Source organism: Emys orbicularis, chromosome 8, assembly GCF_028017835.1.
Source record: "Emys orbicularis isolate rEmyOrb1 chromosome 8, rEmyOrb1.hap1, whole genome shotgun sequence".
In the NCBI taxonomy this organism is placed as follows: domain Eukaryota; kingdom Metazoa; phylum Chordata; order Testudines; family Emydidae; genus Emys; species Emys orbicularis.
This window is the reverse complement of record NC_088690.1, coordinates 56,134,124-56,156,630: the sequence shown is the minus strand read 5'-3', so window position 1 is coordinate 56,156,630 and position 22,507 is coordinate 56,134,124. Positions and strand designations below refer to the sequence as shown.

At 43.2% G+C, this 22,507-nt stretch overlaps 1 protein-coding gene across 4 annotated transcripts in view; it reads left to right on the top strand.

Moving 5' to 3' along the window:
* The window catches only part of SMG7 (SMG7 nonsense mediated mRNA decay factor), a 56,487-nt gene extending 36,195 nt beyond the window's left edge, over positions 1–20,292 (top strand). For 2 of the 4 annotated variants that reach the window (XM_065410032.1, XM_065410030.1), the window contains exons 13-21: positions 5,937–6,081; positions 8,087–8,469; positions 9,412–9,783; positions 11,567–11,716; positions 14,374–14,454; positions 15,065–15,224; positions 16,771–16,941; positions 17,048–17,196; positions 18,171–20,292. In XM_065410032.1, coding sequence (XP_065266104.1) covers positions 5,937–6,081; positions 8,087–8,469; positions 9,412–9,783; positions 11,567–11,716; positions 14,374–14,454; positions 15,065–15,224; positions 16,771–16,941; positions 17,048–17,196; positions 18,171–18,284 — 1,725 coding nt within the window. In that variant the 3' untranslated portion in view covers positions 18,285–20,292. The remainder of the gene's footprint in view (positions 1–5,936; positions 6,082–8,086; positions 8,470–9,411; positions 9,784–11,566; positions 11,717–14,373; positions 14,455–15,064; positions 15,225–16,770; positions 16,942–17,047; positions 17,197–18,170) is intronic. The other 2 variants (XM_065410033.1, XM_065410031.1) reach the window with 1 other exon arrangement.
* The last annotated feature ends 2,215 nt before the right edge of the window (positions 20,293–22,507 follow it).

The following is a 22,507-nucleotide window of genomic DNA, read 5'->3' as shown; positions in this document are numbered from 1 at the left end:
CACGTCTACACTAGACACGATAAATCGATCACTACCCGCCGATCCGGCGGGTAGTGTAGATGTACCCTAAGGTACCACAAAGACTCCTCGTTGTTTTTGCTGATACAGACTAACACGGCTGTCACTAAAAGATAAACATACATAAGGAAAGGGAGAGTGCCTTAATTTACATCCTCTTCTAGCCCTTTCAGTGTACGAGTTACTTCAGCTTACTCAACTCACTCATCTAGACTCTCATCAGCTTACCATCATGTAACTTATACTGCTTTACCTGTAACTGGGGCCCTACCAAATTCACAGCCATGAAAAATGCGTCACGGACTGTGAAATCTGGTCTACCCCCGTGAAATCTGTTTTTTTGTGAGTGCTTTTACCCTATACTTTTGAATCTTGGCCCACTCAATCTAAGGAAATCAGAGTTGGTGTACAATAACTAGTGTGGAAAGCCCAGAAAAGAGGGGTGTAGCAGGTAAAATAGGAGGGTGTAAGGAGTTGTTTGCTCAAGTGGCATAGTAGATTGCGCTTATTAGCAACTCTTTGCCTGCCAGCAAAAAGTTGCTATTATCAGAGAGTTGCTAATAAGCAGAAGGCAGAATTGCAAGGCAGCAGCCAGGGAAGAAAGCATTGGGACATGCCTTTTCTGGATGTAGCCATGCAAACCTGACTCTGGCAGGGCAGCTGCAGTCTGGATGTTGGGACTTTCTATGGGGAGCTGAGGGGCTCATGAGGTTGCACCATACCTCTTCCTAAACTCTCCACGGGTCAGGGATCAGCACATCCCAGTGCTTTCTTCCTGGTATGCAGTCCCTTGGCAAGGCTCAGGGAGAGGTACTGTGCCACGCTGACATCCGGGATGCAGCTCCCCTCCCTGTTACTGCCCTGCCCACAACCTTCCCACCCATCCATAGCCCCATACCGCCTGTGCAGTCCCTGTGTGCGGGGAGGTTTGCTGGGCTGCAGCCCCAGAAGGAAGAACTGGGATGGGCTGAGCACTGGCAGCAGGCAAGTTTGGGGGGGTTGCAAGCAAGGAAGGCCTGTCCCACCACTTCCTTTCCTGGCTGCAGCCTTGCAAATCTGCCTGCGGTGGGGCCTTTCTTTAAAATAAGGGATGTGGGGAGGGGTGCTAATAAGTGGTGTGCCGTTGCCAGTATCCAAATCCCATTAACATTGATGTTAATGAGAATGGAATTGGCAACATTTTGCTGGGACGCATTAACTGGAAGTTGCTAACATCAGAATTGCCATTAAGTAGAATCTACTGTATACCATCTTACAAGTCACTGCTACATTTGGCCTATGTATCCAACTAGAAGTGGATGAGAGACTAGTTGATAACTCTCACAGAGAGGGCTGGAAAAAGGTACAACTTGCATCTACTTATATTGGCTCCTGAATTTGGCTTTGTTCTCTGGGTAGAGTTTAATGTTGTTTCATTCCTGATAGTGAGTGGCTGTATTTACTGTGCTGTTGGGCAGTTTAAGAGAAACTATGGAAGTACATTGTGCTTCCCAGAGCAGTTTCAACACTGGTGTATTGAATATTAGCCAGATTTCTGGCTGCAGACAACTGTCCAGGCAATGGGGGTTTGTGAAGTCAGCTAAGCCTTATGTTGAAGGGACTCTCCAGCTGCCCTGTTCAGGCAGCATTCCATCTCCTTTGTAAGCTAGAGCAGTACAAGGGGGGGTGAAGCCAAGGGACAGGATATGGCCCAATGTGTTTAAGATAAATAAATAATCGTTCAAATTTAATAGCACCTAGTTGTATAATTTTCTCAAAGTAATTTTTCCCATTTCACAGATAAGGGAAATGCTTGCTCAGTGGCACACAGAGTATGACAGTGTGGAATAGACTGATTCCCTGAATCCTGCTCTAAGCACTAGACCATGTTATCTCACCTGGGAGCAATGAATCCAATAGGGCAGTAGAAAGTGTAATGGAGATTTTCTTAGGGAATAAGACACTTGGTAGAATGGTCTCTGATGTAAAGCTGACTTTCTCCAAGTATCCTGAGGTTCCCCATTAATCTCTAAATCAGACCCGATCAATCAGTCGATGCAGCTAATAATTGTGTTAGTGATTTAAATTAAGTGGTTTATGGAACTGTAATATTAAAGACTTGCGTTGGGCTTAATGTTGCTAAGACATTTTGTTTATGCACGAATATTGTGTAAACCAATGCTGAAGAAATGACAGGCTTGCTGGCTGGTAAATTCGTGTCCTGGTAGCATGTTTACTGTATGAGGTGCACTGTTTGGTCATAGTATTATAAAGGTAACCTGCAAAGGAAAAAATTTACACTTCTAATCTGCTTTACGATAGATAAAGAATTTTTATTTCAATGGGATTACTTTTGTTTAAAGTTAAGCATGTGTATGAGTGTTTACAGTACTTTGGACTAAAATTGTACTCAACTTTTCTTTCAGTGACAAAATCTGTCACTGAAAAAAACAACAACACTAACAAAGCTTTTAACTTTTTAAATACACACAGGCCACAGCTTTCAAAAATAGAGGTCTAAAATTAGGCACCTAAATCCATATTTAGGCATGTAAGGGTGGAATTTTCAAAGTCACTTTAGTGACTGAAGAGCAAAGTTGACTTCAAACCCTGAAGGAGTATAGCCTGGTGAAAATAATGCATCTTTCTTGAATTGTGGAAATTCAGTATATCAGAAGGTAATGTTGGCTACAGATATGTAGTTTATCAGCTTTGTGGTTGAGAGTTTATGGCATCCTCACAGTAAGGTTGATAATGAGGCTCTGTCTTTTTCAGCATAAATAAGTGTTTAAAATGTAAATTATTTTGGATTTTTTTTCCCCAACATAAAATCTCAAATTCTGCTATTTAGGAAACTAAAGAAACAAACAAATATAAAACATCCACTTCAGCAAGTTAAGACTATAAAATGGTAAGAAAGTTAAAAACTAATGACAAAATCTGATTAGATTTTTAAAAATCTAATAAAATTATCAGTCCTGCAAGCAGAAGAAATCCATTTTGAGAAAAACTTCAAAGCCTACTTCAGTACATAAAGAAATAAAACAGGACAGAAGACCCCTTTTCTGCGGGTCACCTTCAGAACTTTTGTACAACATTGATGTTTTAATTTTCATTTTATGGAAAATACTTTGGGGATATTCAAACATTCCTATTGCCTGATTGCGAAGGGGGTACTTGTTTTCATGTAGCTATTACACAATAATTTGAAAGGGGTCTGCTTCCAAATCAGTCACAGTAATAGAGTTGCCAGTAGAATTAGGAACTTGAGGTGCACACAAGAAACAAAACTCTGCATGTTTTCTGACTAGTAAAATTTATTTGCTAAACAAACAAGATCACAAACCCTGTAATACATCAAAGGAGATGGAGCCAATACAAAATGGCTAGCACTTGCATATTCGCATCATCGCTTGTGAGGAGCCCCAGAATACATGAGGTGATCTGCGTGTGGTTGTCAAATCAACGCAACCAACATGTTCGACTGCCCTCAGGCTGGGTCTTAACTCGTATAGGGTGTTATGCCAATGCCCACCGTATCTTATACATATTCAGTGATGGTTTTAACCTTTTCCCTTATAGGTACTTCTACCCTCAATAAAATTGGAGTCCCTGTCTTCAGTCGCTCAATTTGTCTCTTACGTCATACTTATTAGCATTTACATCAATTAGTTGCCATGGTACATCTGCAGTTAGTACATGTTTTAGTTAAGCTCAACATCCTTTAAAATTTCCCTAAAATTTCCAAAAATTTACTTTTGTGGTACCTCACTTCGCTTTTTCCCATCACGTACCACTCTCATTTACTGTAATACTTACCTTGTGACTCAAGGTCAAACTGTCGATTAAAGACCACTTACCCGGTAACTACGTACATCAACACTTTATGCCTAGGCCTTAGTTATGCAAAGCTTATTGTCATACAGGCTTATGACCTGTAGGCCCTTGTGTTACAGCCTTATGACTTCTGAATGACTCTTACCTCTATGCCTGTACTGTGTAGCACTGGAAACTAAGTAACTTTGTATTGCATGAGAATGAGGAAGTGAGTGGCTAGACATTGTAGTGTGCATTTTAATGCACATCACACATACTCAAGGCTCTGTGTGTATAAAGTAGTTATTCAGTCCCTTAGATTCTTACATAATTCTTTGAATCTGCTACATAATTGTTTCCCCAAATCGAAATGTTCATCATGCAGTACAAAACCTTTGATTACCCGTGTGACGGGGTTGGATCACAGAAACCCCCTTGGGAACTGCCACCCGATTTGCCGAGACTACCTCTGAGCCTGTTTTCCCTACCAGTTTGGGACTCCAGAACCCTGCCTTGTTTGAGCCAGACACGCTAGCCTTCTACAAACACAGACCCAGGTCTGAAACATGTCCCACAAAAGTTGCAGGCTTAACTGAAAACAGCTTAAGAAGTGTTCCTGTCTCCAACACTCAGATGCCCAGCTCCCAATGGGGTCCAAACCCCAAATAAATCCGTTTTACCCTGTATAAAGCATATACAGGGTAAACTCATAAATTGTTGGCCCTCTATAACACTAATAGAGATTCACAGCTGTTTGCGTGTCCTCCCCCTGGTATTAATACATACTTTGGGTTAATTAATAAGTAAAAAGTGATTTTATTAAATACAAAAAGTAAGATTTAAGTGGTTCCAAGTAATAACAGACAGAACAAAGTCAATTACCAAGCAAAGTAAAATAAAACACGCAAGTCTAAGCCTAGTATAGTAAGAAAACTGAATACAGATAAAATCTCACCCTCAGAGATGTTTCAATAAGTTTCTTTCACACGCCTTCTTTCTTGGACGCCTTCCTAGTCTGGGCACAATCCTTTCCCCTGGTACTGCCCTTGTTCCAGCTCAGGTGGTAGCTAGGGGATTTCTCATGATTGATGCCCCCTTTGTTCTGTTCCACCCCCTTATATATCTTTTGTGTAAGGCAGGAATCCTTTGTCCCTCTCTGAGTTCCCACCCCTCCTTCTAAATGGAAAAGCACCTGGTTAAAGATGGAGTCCAGTTCAGGTGACATGATCACATGTCACTGTAAGATTTCAAGCCCTCATTCCTCCCAGCCTGACTCACAGGAAGGCCTGCCCGCAAACAGAGCCATCCACAGTCAATTGTCCTAGTTGATGGGAGCCATCAAGATTCCAAACCACCATTAATGGCCCACACTTTTGCATAATTACAATAGGCCCTCAGAGTTATATTTCTAGTTTCAGATACAATAATGATACATACATACAAATAGGATGACCACACTCAGTAGATTATAAGTTTTGTAATGATACCTTACAAGAGACCTTTTGCATGAAGCATATTCCAGTTACAGTATATTCACCCTCATTAGCATATTTTCATAAAATCATATAGAGTGCAATATCACAACCTGAAAATGTGGGGGCAGCATAGAATTGAAATTAATATCCAATAACACATGATACTGTGCTGGATGGGGCTGAGTAGAGATTGGAAAAGAACTGGTGTTCGGGTAGGGAGGCTTGCACCGAGGGACCACTCGAGGGACCTTTTAAATAATTTGGGTCAAATGAGCTGCATAAAATATAGGGCCTTGCATATATACTGCACAATTTAGGATGGAGCAATACATTGGGAGAAGTCTTGCTGCAGCTTCTTTTCCAGACTGCATTTGTTCTTATACACTGTGAAGTAGGGAAGTACTACTGTCCCCATTTTACAAACTGGGAACTGAGGCACAGACCGGCTAAGTGACTTGCAGAAGGTTGCACAGGAAGCTTGTGGATCTCCCAAGTCCTCATGCCCTAACTACTTGGACCATTCTTCCCCTCTGACTATCTGGACAGAGTGAATATATCTCAATCTGGGCCTTCCATTTCAGAACTGAGATGATGTGGATGGCTGACAAAAATTCTGTAACTATTTTTATGTGATTTCTTTTGATATAGGTAAAATCTCAGACTGAGATGAGGAAAACTCCGGTGTCCGAAGCCAGGAAAACACCAGTAACTCAGACTCCAAGCCAGGCAAGCAACTCCCAGTTCATCCCCATTCATCACCCAGGAGCCTTCCCTCCTCTTCCCAGTCGGCCAGGTAAATCAGCTGATTCTCATCTGAAGCAGCACTTACTACTAACTGCATAGAAATTCATGTGATGAAAGATATATTGAAGCATCCCTCAAGGCAGCAACAGTTTTAGTAAAATTATCATTTCAGGTTATGGACCTGACTTAAGCATAATAACCAGAGGTTGTAGTTGAACTGAAAAGTGAGATAAATAGGGTTCCTTATATTTTGGAATTACGTTCCATGCCATGATGTCTGTATGGTTTACATGCAAATATAGCACATCACTTAGGTTTTGCTGTTGAAGGACAAGCGTCTAACTTCATAACATGAAACTGCTGTAGTCTGCTCTTGTATTTACTTATAATATGACAAACTGACTAAAACAGGATTTTAAGCAAAGATGCTTCACTTAGGAGTGAAGTATTCAAAAGATGAGCCTGGGAGCTTAGATTCATAACTTTGTTAGACACTAACAATCATGGACTCAATAAAAGCACTGGATTTATGGCTCATTACAACAATCTATAACCCAGTAACCCTCCTTTGTCCTGAGACTGCAGAAGTATTAACTGCCCACTTCATCTTGAATAGTCACTTACAACATGTTAACTCCTTATGCTAAACAAGCTGTTCCACCTTATATGTAGCCGTGACACCTTGAGTGTCTTTCCCAGACCTGGAGAAGAACTCTGTGTAAGCTCGAAAGCTTGTCTCTTTCACCAATAGAAGTTGGTCCAATAAAAGATATTACCTCACCCATCTTGTCTCTGTATACAATACTCTCATAACTGCATAGCTGATCTTTTATATTTTATCTGCTTTACAGCCAAGTTTCCACTGAAGAAGGTGTGGTGTTAATATTTGTGTTAAGCTATATTGTCTAAATATGTTTAATGATTTGCTGCTGCTGTTTCTCAGGGTTTTGATTTATCCACATAAACAGAGGGATCTTGCAGCTTTAAGTGCCACTGTCATGTTTACTTTCTCCATGCTGCTTGCCCATGGAGCACTTGCAGAGCCCATCTTCCCCAAGTGGTGCTGCAGCTATTCCAAGTAGCAATTGACCAAAAGTGGGGATGGAGAAAGAGGACCATCAGTTCTTACACTAAACTCAACTGAAAATCTGGGTTGGGAGGAGCAGCTTCAGTCCCTTGTCTTCCTCCCCAAACTGCAACAATATGAACTGCAAGAAAAGAAGAGTTAGGCCATGTCTACATGCACAGCGGTGCAGCTGCACCGATGCAACTGTGCGGCTGCAGCATGCGTGGTGAAGACACTATGCTGACAGGAGATAGCTCTCCTGGTAGCATAATAAAATCACCTCTGAAAGTGGCAGAAGCTATGTCAGTGGGAGAAGCTCTCCTGCCAACATAGCGCTGTGCACATGAGCACTTATGCCAGCGTAATTTGTCACTAGGGGGTGGTTTGTTCACCCCCTTGAGCGACATAAATTATGCTGGCATAAGCTGTAGACATAGCCTTAGTCTCGCTGAAAGGAGGATTTAGTTCTGTACCCACTTTACTCTTTTTGGATAAATTAAGTCAGGGACTGGAGACTACCTGGGCGTGGGGTGCATCTTGATAGGTTGCCAGTCCTCCCTCCAGCATTGCAGTGATTCAGTATCAGACAGAATGTGGGATGGAGGAGTGCCCTGAGAGTAGTAGATTGAAAATCTCAGGATGGTGAAGGCAAGAGAGTTGGAAAAAAAGTAGAAACAAATAGGTTAATTTTAGCGTGGAGAAATTTCAGGGGGTCTCTCCAGTTGACCATAACCAGTAACTAAAAGGATAGCTTAAAAAAAATTCAGAAATAGAACTTCCCTCTAAAATATCAAACCCCTTCCCCTGATTTTTGAGTGTGTGAGAATGTCATTTGGGGGAAATACAAAGTCTCACAAATGTGGAATTACAGCTCATATTTACAGTCTTCATGACTGAAACACGGAAAATAGAAAACCATGATGCATATCCTGCATTGCTTAAGACGTGTGGCTCCTAATGGTTAAAGGTGTGTTTTTATGTTTTCTAGGGTTCCCACCTCCAGCATACGTTATACCTCCTCCTGTGGCTTTCTCCATGAGCTCAGGTTACACCTTCCCAGGTGGTGTTTCTGTTCCAGGAACCTTTCTTCAGCCTACAGCTCACTCCTCTGCAGGAAACCAGGTGCAAGGTGGGAAACAGTCCCACATTCCTTACAGCCAGCAGCGGCCCTCTGGACCAGGGCCAATGAACCAGGGACCTCAACAGACAGCACCACCTTCCCAGCAACCCCTTACATCCTTACCAGCTCAGGCAACAGCACAGTCTGCAAGCCAATTACAGGTCCAAGCTCTGGCCCAGCAACAACAGTCCCCTACAAAAGCTGTGCAGGCCCTAAGGAAGAGCCCACCACACCACTCTGGATTCCAGCAGGTAAACTTAAAACATAAGAACTATAAAATTCTTCAAGCATCCATGAAAGGGAAGGATGCAGTGGCCAATATTTTTAAAAATAGGAGCACAGGTCCCATTGACGTCAATAGGACTTGTGCCCAGAAGTCACTTAGATCCTTTTGAAAATCCTGCCTTTAGGCGCTTAAATATGGATTTAGGACTATGGACTTTAAGCTCCTATTTTTGAAAATTTTGGCCAGTATAGTATGGCCAAAGTGTGCAGGAGGGTATGGCTTGGTGCTGTGGACTATTGGCTCTATAATTAAAGCTAGCTATTGAGGTCTGAATGTTTCGTATGGCAGACAATGTATTCTCTATTCTCTCTTCTGCATATGTGTACAGATGGCTAAAAGGTGATCTTTTCGACTAGATGTTTCTGCTTTAGGCTTTTCTAGACAGCCCGGTGGTTTCCTGCCTAACTAAGGAGGCTGGCCCTGGATCTTTCCCCATAACTATTCCCTCCTATCCTTTTTAGTTAAATGCATCACAACATTGGTTCCTTGCCATCCATTAGTTATACACTCAGCACTTGAGAAATCTCCTTTTGAACATTGCTCCGTCTGAAATCTGTAGCTGAGAGAGACTCCACCCCCACCCAAGGCACCTCAATTGGAGGTCTGAGTCAGCACCTCGGTTGGAGGTCTGTGAAGTCTGCAAATTGAAATGAGGATGACATTTCCCAGGTGTTACCTCAGAGCTTGAGTAGGGAGTGTGAAGTGAGTGCTCACTGAAATTCTGAACTTTGGTGAATAAGAACTGAGAGAAACACGCTCTGGGATTTATAAAAGGAGAATCTGTAATCTACCAGCGGGCATGGCCACCAGGAATGAACGTCTGAATAGAACAGATAGTCGTTCAGTTAACCTTTATGGTAATATTCCATTTTTTATGCCTCATGGTGAAAGTGTGCATCTCTTTTAGTATCCGCAGGCAGACTCATCAAAGCATCTCTGGAATCCTCCTCAAGTCCAAGGCCCATTGGGAAAGATCATGCCTGTAAAGCAGCCCTATTATCTTCAGGCCCAGGACCCCCTAAAACTGTTTGAACAGTCATTACAGCCTCCTGTGATGCAGCAGCAGCCTCTGGAGAAAAAAATGAAGCCTTTCCCCATGGAGCCATATAACCACAACCCCTCAGAAGTCAAGATGCCAGAATTTTACTGGGACTCCTCCTATGGCATGGCTGATAATAGGGTAGTGATGGCACAGCAGGCTAACATGGATCGCAGGGGGAAACGACCACAAGGAGTCTTCCGCCCAGAGCAGGACACTGTGCCCAGGATGGCTTTTGAGGTAAACATACTATTTTGTTAAGTGGTGAAGATCAGCCGCAAGACTCTGATGTCCCTAAATGTGAAACTCCAATTTTTGGCCATATCCTCTAGCAAGAAATGCCTAAATGTGGACCTGTTTCTGGCCCACCCCCCAACAGGGATAATACCATATTGTACTGCCTTCTGGAAAGTGGTTCACTTGAGATTCCAGCCACCAGTACTGGATTTGCCACTCAGTTGGTCTAATTATATGGGAGCATATTCTTGGGGAAACTGTTGGTTCAGGGTACTGTAAGTTGCACTCAGTGTAGAAGTGACATTAACCTCTGCAGTAAAGCAAGAATTTGCTGCTTGATGGAAAATGGAGAATTCATGCCACATTCTGATTTTGGTGACAGGCTCCCCTCCCTCCTGCAAGAGACCCTGTTAGTGATAGACCAGGTTGAGAGAGATCCTATTGTCTAGGAGCAAAGAACAAAAAACCTTTTCAAACAATTGAAATTTAATTACTGCCTTCTAAACAAGCTGCTAACCTGCACTTGATATCTTCGGTGCATTGACTCACCAACACATCCAACCTAGGCTGGAAATTAAAAAATAGCCTCCTGCTTCAGTTTCCTTTTAAACTTCACCAAACAGAAATGGGTGACCTGCTTGCCTGGTCCATTGCTTTGCCAGACTCATCCTTTGCTTCTGCTCATCCAGTTGTGCCTCATATTGCTGTTACAAATATTGTGGTTAATTTCTGTTCTGTTAGTTCTCCAGAAGAGAAGTCTGGGGTGCAAATGCTTTTTGGTATTGCTTACAAGGAAATTGAGGCAGAAACCTGGTTTCCATTTTTAACCTGGGGTCAGGTGTACTTGGGTGAGTGTACTGAGGATTAAGAGGTCAGTTCAGTTCCTTGAAGGAGAAGAGCTAGACAGTGACCAGGAAACTGCCTCATGCCCTAATGTCAGGTTGTGTTTTTAGATGGAACAATGCCAGTGTCCTGATCTCACCCCCCATCCATGGATCTCATCCATGCTGCAACTTTTGATTTGGCTGCTTGAAGCATGAGCAGAGACTATGCCACACAACCCACCTGTGGCTGATTTAATGATTACACACACAATGTGAGATGGCTAATTCTGTCCCCTCCCTCTTTCCCAGGTAGGGAAACCTCCTTTTGCCCAGTGGTGCCTTCACTTGTGGACCATAAGAGTAAGGGCCATTAGAGGTGGAAATGTTTTTCTCATGAAAACTAAACTTTACCATACAAAAATAACCAAAACAGAAATGTAATTTGCTTATAACTTAAAAACAAAAACAGATTGGCTATAGAAAAAAAATGGTGATTTTTCTTATCAGAAAACCAAACTTCAGATCCGGGTTTTCCTTGCCTTACAAAATGTGGAATGAATCCATTAGTCTGTAGGTCACTAATATAACAGGGAGGACATTCTCTAAATTAGTTACCAGTCTCTGACTGAAAACTTCAACTTAATGTAAAACTGCATCATTCTGCTGAATACGCATAAGGACAAGATATTAGTTTTGTTATCAGTTCAGCATTCTCTTTCCATCCCCTCTTCCTTGTTTCTCTCCTTATGTTGCGCTGTCCTTTATGGTCTTGTGCTTCTTTTGCATGCTGCCTTTTTAACTGCTTTATAATATTCCTCTCTTCTGGACACTATTATGTCTTGCCTTATTTGTGGTTATTACGGCTTCTCTTCTCTTTCTGTGGCTTCCCTTCTCGCTCCTATTCTTGCTTTTTTCTTTTCCCCTCCTCTGCTGCATCTGACTGTGCTCCTTTCTGTCACTAGGACCCCAAGAGCTCCCCTCTGCTTCCTCCGGACCTGTTAAAGAGTCTGGCTGCCTTGGAGGAGGAGGAAGAGCTGATTTTCTCTAATCCTCCTGATCTTTACCCAGCTCTGCTGGGGCCTCTCGCCTCTCTTCCTGGACGAAGCCTCTTTGTATGTATTTGACTTAATTCTGCTGCTTCTCACTCTAATTCTGGCATCTCTTTTCTGTGAAGTTGTAAGATGTGTGAAATTTTGTTTTCCCTTGTTGAGTTAGTCTCTGCCTGGGAGTTTAAACAAGCTGATGGCTCATTAGCTCAGGATAATTGAGGAGGAGATTTATAAAGAATAGAATAGCTATTGATCCAGTTCCTGGACTCTTGGTTTGTTCAGAATTCAAAATAATTGCTTTGGTTAAAAGTGTTAAGTCCACAGGCAAAACATTGATGCAGCATCTATAAAACTATGCTTTCCACAGTGGAATAGGCGTGGTTACTCACAAGGTTCTATTTTATCCATATGTAAAATCATTGTTTTCATCCCTTCTATATGTTACATCATATGAAAAAACTAATCCTTTAAAAATGCAAAAGGATCACAGAAGGAAGAAAATACTTTTTAGAAAAGAATTGGAAGTATGTGGATAAAGAATATAAGATTAACTTTCAGTCTTGTAGATTACAATAAGGTTTGGCAATGTGGGAAATCTTGAATGTTATGTTTTAATAGCATACTAGAGCCTTCTTAATTGACATTGACCGGGGGAACCATTGAAAACTGCTGAAGGTTGTGAATTAGTAACAGAATATCAATTAAAAAGCATTATTTCATATTTTATTATGGCAATTGTAATTTAAAGTTACAATTGACTAGTTAAATGCCCTGTAGAATATCTTGTAACAATAATGAACTCTTAGTAATACTTAGATTTTTAAAATGAAGAGGCACTTCTGAATGCATTGGGAGCCTCTAATTCATACATAACACAATAAATCAAAGAAACAAAGTCTTCACACAGTTCTGAACAACCAGCAGCACAAATATAAAACAAATTCCCCCCTTCTTAAAGCTTTTATTCCCCCCGTATTCAAACTAATCTTTGCTAAGAAGTGGAAGGAGGCCAGCTTAGTTCATGTGCCAGTTAAGTGGTGCGGAATTGCCAAGTTTGGTATTTGAATTCTAAAACATTTTCAAAGTATCAAGTTGTCACCCTGGCAAAACCCAATAAGCTAGCATCTGCTTACTATAAAAACTGACAGGGGAATTCCTGGTCAGCTGACAGGATCAAACACAAAGATGTTCCTGATACAAAGGCCTAAATTCTAGGGAAGGACTACAAGTGCAGGCTGCAGTGTAATCCAGAGGATTTTATTTTAAATATAACAAAAAATATAATGGACAACCATACTGAGATGTTATGAACTTAACAAGGTATTGAGTGATGCACCAATTTTAATTTTAACTTTATCACACACAATTCATTTGTGACTTACACAGTCATCCTGAACTCCGTGGCACTGGCTGCTCACCGGCACATAAATGTTTATATTATGTGGATAGATCCAACTTCCTGAAAATTGATTCACATTCATTCTCCATTCCAAACAGGCACATCATGCCAAAACGCCTCGTGCTGGTTTGAGGTGCATTATTGCTAACTCCTCAACGCTAGCAGTTACATAGAGCAGAAGGGAGAAAAACTAGTGGGGACTCAGTTGAGGGATGTAAAGTTAAAAATGACAAGAGATTCCCTGCTGTCTGTGGAGGGTGACTGCTGGCATTGTACTGACTCTCCTTGTTTCTAGCTGCTAAACTGCTTTATAATAAACTTAAATACATAGAGCAGTAGTCTCCAACCTTTTTATGCCCAAGATCACTTTTTGAATTTAAGGGCAACCCAGGATCTGCCTCGCCCCACTCACTCCATCCCCCCTCTCTCCATTGCTTGCTCTCCCCCACTCTCACTCACTTTCACGGGGTTGGGGTTCGGGAGGGGGTGCAGGCTCTGGGCTGCGGCCGAGGGGTTCTCTGTGGGAGGGGGCTCTGGGCTGAGCCTGGGGCAGAGGGTTGGGGTGCAGGAGGGGTGTAAGCTCTGGGAGGGAGTTTGGATGCAGGAGGGGGTCTGGGATGCAGGAGTGGGTGCAGGGCTGGGGCAGGGGTGCAGGAAGGGATATGGGGGCTGGCTCCAGGAGGCTGCAGGTTGGGAGGTGGAAGAGAAATGCTGGTCCAGCATAGCTGGGCCTGCTGTACTCATGCTACTCCTGGTCTTAATGCTGCAGAGCCATTCATAACTTGCCCATTGAAGGGAGCGGCACTTACCTTGGGCAGCCCCAGCCCCACGCTGCTTCCGGATGTGGCCAGCGCAGTCCCGGGGGGGGAGGCGGGGCAGGGCAGGGGGGGTCTCTGCGCACTGCCCCTCTCTGCAGGCACCACCCCCACAGCTCCCATTGGCCAGAGTTCCTCTGAAGTATCAGTTACTGACAAAGGCCAAAAGCAAGACACCAGACTTGATAAACCAGTGGCCTAATCCAGCATGATAAATCATAAAATGAGTTTGGTTGAGATTTCACCTCAAACTTGGTGTAGTTGCTGGTGCTGCGGCATTAAGTGGATTTCAGTTAATGTGATGGGTTTGTGACACTCTTCTGCATGTATCAATATTTGCTTCATTCCAATGTTGGAAAATAACTTGTAAAATATTTTTGATAAACAACTTGCTTTAAAGTATTCTGGTGATTAAACAACTTGTCCTTAATGTGGCATAATGTGCTTTCTGTCTTTCACAAATACAATAAACATCTAATGACATCTTTCCCTTTTGATCTCTGAAGAAGTCCCTATTAGAAAAACCATCGGAGTTGATGTCTCAGTCATCTTCTTTCCTGTCCCTCACTGGCTTCTCCTTAAACCAGGTATGTAAACATCAAGAACTCTTAGCCCTTCAGTATTGGAAACTTCCATTCAGCTCTGGTCATATTATAGAATCAGGGTGGTTACACTAGTTCCAAAAATGTACACAAGCTGGAAAGGAATTCCCAGCTGTAATTTTATTCCTTACAGGTAGATGTTTTTTTGGGTCTTTCCATTCTAACCTACTAGACACACTGTCTGGTCCCCTTGTCTCATTTGTTTGTTCCTTCTTTGTCTCCTCTTAGGGCCTGATTCTGCAGGCCAACAGTCAAAACTCCCGTTGACTTCACTGGGAGTCTTGCCTATGTAGGGCCCCAGGCTTGACCCTTAGTGTGTATATCTTTCCTTCTTTTCATTGTCTGTTGCTTGCATGTTTCCCACTAAGGACTGTGAGCACGGTCCACTGACCTAGTTAGGATTTTGTGGTACACCTGGGGAGATGATTCAGGAAGTGATAGGAGTTTATATAAGTAAAATGATTATAAAGGAGATGGGGTAAGGGGGAATAAACATGGAGTTCATGAAGTGTTTTAACCCACCACAAGTTCTTTCTACAGCCTTAATGTTTCAAATAAGTCTGTTACTCAGATTAAACTCTATTTAATATTGCAGGAAAGATATCCAAACAGCAGCATGTTCAATGAGGTATATGGGAAAAACCTGAATACCAGCACAAAAGCAGAGGTCACTCCCTCAATGGCCCATCAGGAGACATCACTATATTCGCTCTTTGAAGGGACGCCCTGGTCTCCATCCCTCCCAGCAAGCTCAGGTAATAATCTTGATATGGCTTATTTCCTGCACAGTAGTTCAGAAGGCTGCACAGAAGCTATTTCTGTACCTATTACGATATATATTGTATTATCTGTTAAATGTGAACTGCAAATGAAACATTTCTATTTGCTTCTTTATAGTATATAAAGAAGGCCTGAAAGTCTCTTTCAAAGTCTCTTACTGCTTGCTGTCTTTGTTGTCTTTTGTATCCTGTTTTTTGATGGAAGACTATAAATGCCAGAGAATTACAGGGTTCTGACATTAAAAGAGAGAGTAAAACCTGAGCAACTGAGTGGGGCAAGAAATTGTAGTCCATTTTTCAAGCTATTTTATTAATACTTATTTAACTAATTCCTGACCAACATTTGGGAGAAAAGCTCTAATGATTCAGACACACCCGCGGCTTCCGTTCTAGTCCTCCAAGAAGTCCTTCAGACAAATCAGGGAAGACTAGATTTCATGGTCCTGATGTTTCAAAAATAAAGGAAATAGGGTGGAGTGCTACTTTAATACATCACAAAGAGGCAGAAAAATGCACTCACACATTTTTCCTTTACAGGTCACCTTTTAAAGACCATAATATAGTAATACAGTTAGAGTAGAAAGGAGAGGTAAATCAAGAGGCATAGGCAAGGGAGAGAAAAAAATTATTTCAGAAGATGGCAAGCTGAAGCCAGGAGATGGGAACGCTCTTCCAAATGGCAGCAGCTGCAGAAGAGGTTAGTTTGTGCAGCAGAACAGAGGTGGTGGGTGCTAGATGAGATGTGAGGGTAGAAGTTTTTCTCAGTCTAAAAAGATGCAATTGCAGAGTGGTCTCTTCCAGTAGGACTTATGGCAAGATCCTCCATTCTGCATTCTATCACCTCGCCTCATCATTTAAGTGGCCTCCTGCTACCCTATGTTATAGGGCTCTCATCTATCCTTAGGTAACATTATCTCCTCTACCAGGTAGATCTGCTAATATTCCACACTTCCTAAACACCTCTTGCTTGGTATTCAGTACAAGTCTGAATTCCTTTCAGACTATTGCAGATTTCTGTATAAGTCAGACTTTCTGAATTTGATGATTCATCACTTAATGCCAGACTCTTTGCAAAATGATCGAGACAGTGGAGAAAGAAAATCATTTTTGTATAAAACAATGGCTTTGGTCAAACTACAAAATAGGCACATTTCAGATTGTGAACAGGGGCTCAACACTGAAAACTGCACCCAAAATGTATTTGAAATAAATTTGGAGAAATCCCTGCACAAAGATCTTGCTAGGAGATTTCCAGTGTTCTCAAGTAAGCACACAAATGTTTTGTTCAGTTGGCAATTAAATTAAAATTATTCTACTACTGTGGTGTGGCATATTCACATTACAGTTGGCAGATTTCCAAATCCTGAAGTTAATATAATAGGGAATAAACTGACCCTGGCTCAGAGAAAAGCCTTGTGACTGCAGATATTGCAGCAGAGTTTAACATTCTCAGATGTGCAGAAAACCCTTACCAATTTTTTTACATTTCTTTTACTCTGTCTTGATTTATATTGTTCAACAGATCATTCAACACCAGCCAGCCAGTCTCCTCACTCCTCCAACCCAAGCAGTTTGCCAAGCTCCCCTCCAACTCATAACCACAATTCTGTTCCATTCTCCAACTTTGGACCTATTGGAACGCCAGACAACAGGGACAGGAGGATTGCAGACCGTTGGAAAACAGATAAACCAGGTGAGTGCTAGGTTCCAGTCCTGGGGCAAATACTCCCCAAGTTAGTCTGATGCTTTGCAATGCCTTTTTGTGACATACACTTTTAACCAGTCTCTGTTTGCTTTAGCAATGGGAGGATTTGGGCTGGACTATCTCCCAGCAACATCCTCCTCCTCGGAGAGCAGCTGGCACCAGACCAGCACTCCCAGCGGCACCTGGGCAGCCCATGGCCCTGCTATGGAGGATTCCTCCGCTGTGCTCATGGAGAGCCTGAAGGTATATTGAACCTGAAGAGGAGAAAATAGGTTTTAGTTTTGTTGTGTAATTCCCCTGTTTCCTAAATGTATTTATGGCATGGGGAGATCTGGGTGATGAGACTTAATGCAGGATACATGTCAAGTGTTCCAAGCACCAGACAGTTAATGTAGTGCTTGTCTACACCTGCAACGGTACAGCAACACAGCTGCAGCACTGCAGCTACACTACCATAGCACTTCAGTATAGATACTCCTACGCCGACGGGGGGGTTCTCCTATTGGCATAGGTAATCCACCTCCCCGAGAGACAGCAGCTAGGCTGATGGAAGAATTCTTCCATAGACCTAGTACTGTCTAAACGGGGGGTTAGATCGGCTTAACTGTGTTGTTCAGAGGGTGTGGATTTTTCACACCCTTGAGCAATGTAGCTGGGCCGACTTAACTTTTTAGTGTAGACCAGGCCGTAGTACTATGAGCTGAAGGTTTCCTGCTGCAAAACCCACTAATGCAGACAACGTGTTAGGCATGTCCAGTGCTGGAAGACGTCACTGTAGGTGTCAGTTCACTCACACTGTAGAAATCTCTCCCCTCACTTTAAAATGTCATATAGACCAGGAATAGACTGGCTGAACTAGAAGAAACCCAAACATTATGTCTGATTTACCATATCTGTGTCTATTTAAAAAAAAATTATTCTCCATTTCCATTGCTTATTAGTCTGGGATGAGTTTTAAGGCAATGGGAATTTCTGTTCACGTTGACTTGTTTTACGGGCATACAGGAAGAAAGGAGGAGTGTTAAGAGGAAGGGTCCTTTTAGTAACTAATCTGTGATTCTGCCACTTACAAAAGCATCCATTCCAGTGAAGAGCATGGTATAAATACTGAGGGGGAGGCAGGAGAAAATGGGAGACTTGTCAGTCTGGGAAATGTGTAAGAGAAGGGGCCCCTCAATCAGGTACTAATGCTGACCCTTGCTTTTTTATTTCTTTAGTCCATCTGGTCCAGTTCCATGATGCATCCTGGACCGTCAGCCCTGGAGCAACTGTTAATGCAGCAGAAGCAGAAGCAGCAACGTGGACAAGGCCCCATGAATCCACCACACTGAGAATGAGGTGGCAATTCTTGCAAAGGAAGGCTCCATAAACCATGGCATGTTGGGTCTGCAGGACTCGCCCACACAGTCCTGTGCAGGTGGCAGCCCTCTCTTCTGTTCCTTGCTGTCAGGAGGGCGTAAGTGCTCCACCAACCCACTGAGTGTGCACGAAATGTCTGCAGTGCAACAAAAAACATCAGGAACTCTCCCATCCCCCCGGCCCTCTGGAGGGAGAGAGGAACTGCTGTTTGTCTCACTCAGTAACCTGATATCACCGCCTCTCACCTTCTCCATCGTGCATGTCCCCAGCCACATGGGAAGTAAAAGCTGAGAATGAAGGGCAGATGGGAGAAGCCAATGAGAACTTCTCAATCCTTTTCCTCTCTTTGGGGAGATAAAATAGGAATCCATTAATGATTGCTTTGCTGACTGAGAATGTAGTTGAAATTATTCCTAAACATCTTTATTATTATTACTATCTCAGTAGTAAGATCACACTGAATTCTTCCATACACAATGTGCTTTGTAGTCAGTGTGTAGCAATGAAAGCCCCAGTCGCTGCTCCGGTCAGAGGTGGGTGGTGACAGGGTGGGGATCTATCTCCTGGGCTAGTGAAGGCGTTTCATGAAGGAGAGTCTGGCACTTGACACCACTTCATCTTTCACTCAAAGGCTCTGGCCAGCCCTTGTGTGGGTTAGAGACTCCAGCGTAAAATGCCCTTTCTGTAGGTGTTCAAGCTACAATTGGGGATGCAGTGGGCATTGCAGTGCAAGCAAGTAACTGCTACGGGGTTTTAAATTAATGTTTCTGATTCCTATACATTTTACTATAGCATAGTGACCAGCCTCACAAAGGGCAGACTAGTCTGTGCGTTCACAGCCTGACTCCTTTTAGTAGGTAGGTAGGTAGAAGCTTTCAGTGGTTTTTTGTTTTGTTTTTTTCTTTCTACCCCACCCTCCCCTCGTTGCTGGATGCTCGTAGTTTTATTCCCGATGTCAACATCTCACAAACAAGTAATGGGTCCAGCACGATGGGGTAAAGAAGACAGTCAGCTGGGCAGTACGGTGTGTACACAGCCCCATAGGTATACATCAACTCCAGACTCGCACGCAGCTGAGCCCCAAACCTCCAGTTCCAGAGTCAAATTCCAGGCACCACAGACGCGTGTAACCCACACACACAAGAAAACATAGCGCCGTTCACTTCTGAAAAGGCGCAGAAAGGGAAATACAGCATTTTATTTGCTATTTATTAGGGGAAAAGGAAGACTGGAAATCTCATAGAAAAAAGGACAGCATTTCTGTTCGTTTCCCAGGGAAGTTATGGAAACAAGCTAAATGTCCATTTGCGATGCTAGCCAGAGGGGCATTTTGCGTGTGATGATTCAGAATCGCTGAGCTGAGAAACAGCTGCAGAGCAAAGCACATGCAGGAGCCTCAGTGACACTGGAGTCTGGGCAGCCCCAATTAATACAAAAAGGGAAGATTCGAGCTTAGTGCCCTTCATAGGGTGTGACTGGCTCCCCTTTGCCCCCTGCACTAGCAACATTACTGTTCTCTGTTGCAATTCTAAGAGAGATTTTCTTTGAAAGCTCTAAAGAGTGAAGCTCCCATCCTAGTGGTGGTGAATACAAACCGAAACCTTCCGTGCTTCTCTTCAGCCCTCCCAGTTTGTGTATTTTGAGCTGTGCACCCAGGCAGCTGCCACATTCCAGTGCTTGAACTGTCACTGACTCTTGCACCCTAGACAAGCTAACCAGATTCACCATCTCACGCCCAGCAGTGCCAGAGTCCCAGCCACAGAGTCCCATTTCTGCATGAGAATCTGGTGTTTGGAATGTTTTCTGAATCTTGGGCCGGGATTCCCCATCCCACCCTCCGGTGTCGGAGTTACGTAGGGCTCGGGGATTCCCAACAGAAACTGGTTTGTGTCGTAAGCTTTTTTGTGTTTTTCGTCTGTCTGTGCAAGACCTGCAGCTGCTGAAATCAGCTTTGCCTTTAATTAAACCATGTTCTCTCCATCCAGGTGTGAGTAGCATTTATTTCCTGTTTAACTGAATGGAAGTTATTTAGATTCTCTTTTTGTTCATACTAAGGAATATAATATTCATGTGGGATTGAAAGATTAAGTGAGCCAGAGAGATTCTGATTGGACTCAGGATGGGTGAGCCAAAAGGCAAACATAGCACAGGGGCTATGAACATTGAACTGAAAATTATGTATAGGGAGTTCCTGGCAAAGCTTTCACTTGGAAGGCTGATTATGTCAGACTGCCAGAGCCCAGAGAATGAGTTAAACTTTAATCCTGAGGGCTGATGGAAATATTTAGGGTTGGGGTTCCCAAACTGTGGTATGTGCATCACTGGCGATACGTGAGGCTGTAACAGGGTGGGCTGTTCCTTTTTAAGGGATCCCAACTGACCCCTGTTCAAGGAGATGGCCCCTTTAAAGAAACAGGAATCCAAGGGAGCCACAGACTAGTTGTGGGAATGGGGTCAGGTGTTAAGCAAGTAGCCGCCACCTTAACATAAAACCCGGCTGTTAAGTGACTCCCAGAAGGAGAATTACAGGAGAGCATGAAGTCAGGAGAGAGGCTCCCTAGGATGGGGACCAGAAAGGGAGACTGGTGGGCTGGAAAATCCCTTACACCCCAGAAAGTGTTAATGAAGATGATGATGTGAGTTATGGGCCCAGGTTAGGAGGAGACTTTTGTGTGTAAAACTGTGAGGCTGGGGTTGCAGTGAGACTGGCAGCTCCCTGGCTCAGAGAGAACCAAAGTGGAACTGGGAACCAGAAGCCTTGGAGTAAGGGTAAACTGGCTGAAGCTTCTTGGTGTCCAGTTAAAGCTCTGGATGTCCAGCTAAGACTCCCCCACCCCTCTGTGCCTCCCTGCTCTTTGACATACTCTCTCACACGTTCTCACCACCAGAGCCCATCTACACTCCAGCCAGAACCTGTATCCTCAGTCTAACACCATTAGAGCTGGGAAGGAAATGGTTTTCCCCCCATGTGAACCTTTTTATCATTTTGAAACTTTCCCATTCTGCATCCTGGTGGAACTGAGTTCTTTTGAAGTGTGTGTAAAACCGAGCAAGAGAGCCCACCCCAAAACAGCCAATAACATGGTGGCCAGGGCATTCACCTGGGATGGGTGAGACCCAGGTTCAGGTTCCTGGTTTGAATGCTGGGTTGGGGGTGTCTCCTGTTGGCGCTGTTGTATAAATAATTAGATATTCACTGGATCGCCCACATCCAGGTGAATGCCCAAACCACCTGGCTGTTCTAGTGTGTGTGAGGGGAGGGGGTGTCTCTCTGGTTTTGAGCAGAAATTCCATCCTGGACCTGAGACCTTCCCTGATGACGGTTTTGTCAAAACTCTGGTACATTCCTGTAGAAAGTTTTGGTTTCAACAAAGTGGCATTTTCCGATGGGGGGGGTGGGGTGGGGAGAGTGGGAAAAGGTTTTGTAAAAAAATTCCTGACCAATTCTAAATCTCCGTCCTCTAACCTAACGCCCACGCTCCCACAGCCAAACTCCTTTCTCTGACTTCCCCAAGAAGATCTCCATCAGCCTAATTCACCACTTATTTTACTGAGTTTGTAAATACTTCAGTTGAGCCTAATAAGGTCTAAAATAAATGTGCACAAAAGGAGAAATTTGCATGTGGTACTTTTAACAGTGTCCTTTGAAGGTGGTATGAATCAATAAAGTTTGGGATGGTAGGGGATTGATAGATGTGGAGCTTTTTGTCCACAGGCCATTTGTCCATATACACATCAGGATGGCATTGACCATGTCCTTACTACCTGATGGATGTTTGGTCTCAGTTCAAGTCCTAGTGGCACAGGTGTCGACGCCATCCTTGATAGTACTGTTCTTGTCATAGTAACAATGTGGGGCCAATTCTTAAATGAGCTTTGGAAACTGAAATGCCTTGTCTGAGGCTAGTACCTTTGTCAGGTTTGAGGCACATTAGTGGGGCAGTGTAGGCAAGCCAGCACTGTAGTGATGTGGTAGCTTTAATGTTTCTGTTTTCAGACATCTTTCAAGAACAATAAATTCACTTGAAAACAAATATCAATATTTCTACTGGTAGGAGTGTGGGGACTTTCCAGAACATACATGTTAGTACTTAGAATGGGGAAATCGTCTCATAAAAAGTGTAGGACACCCAATAGTGTAAATGTCAGTGCAGAGACTTGACAGTAACTTTATCCATAGCTCCTGTGCTACCAG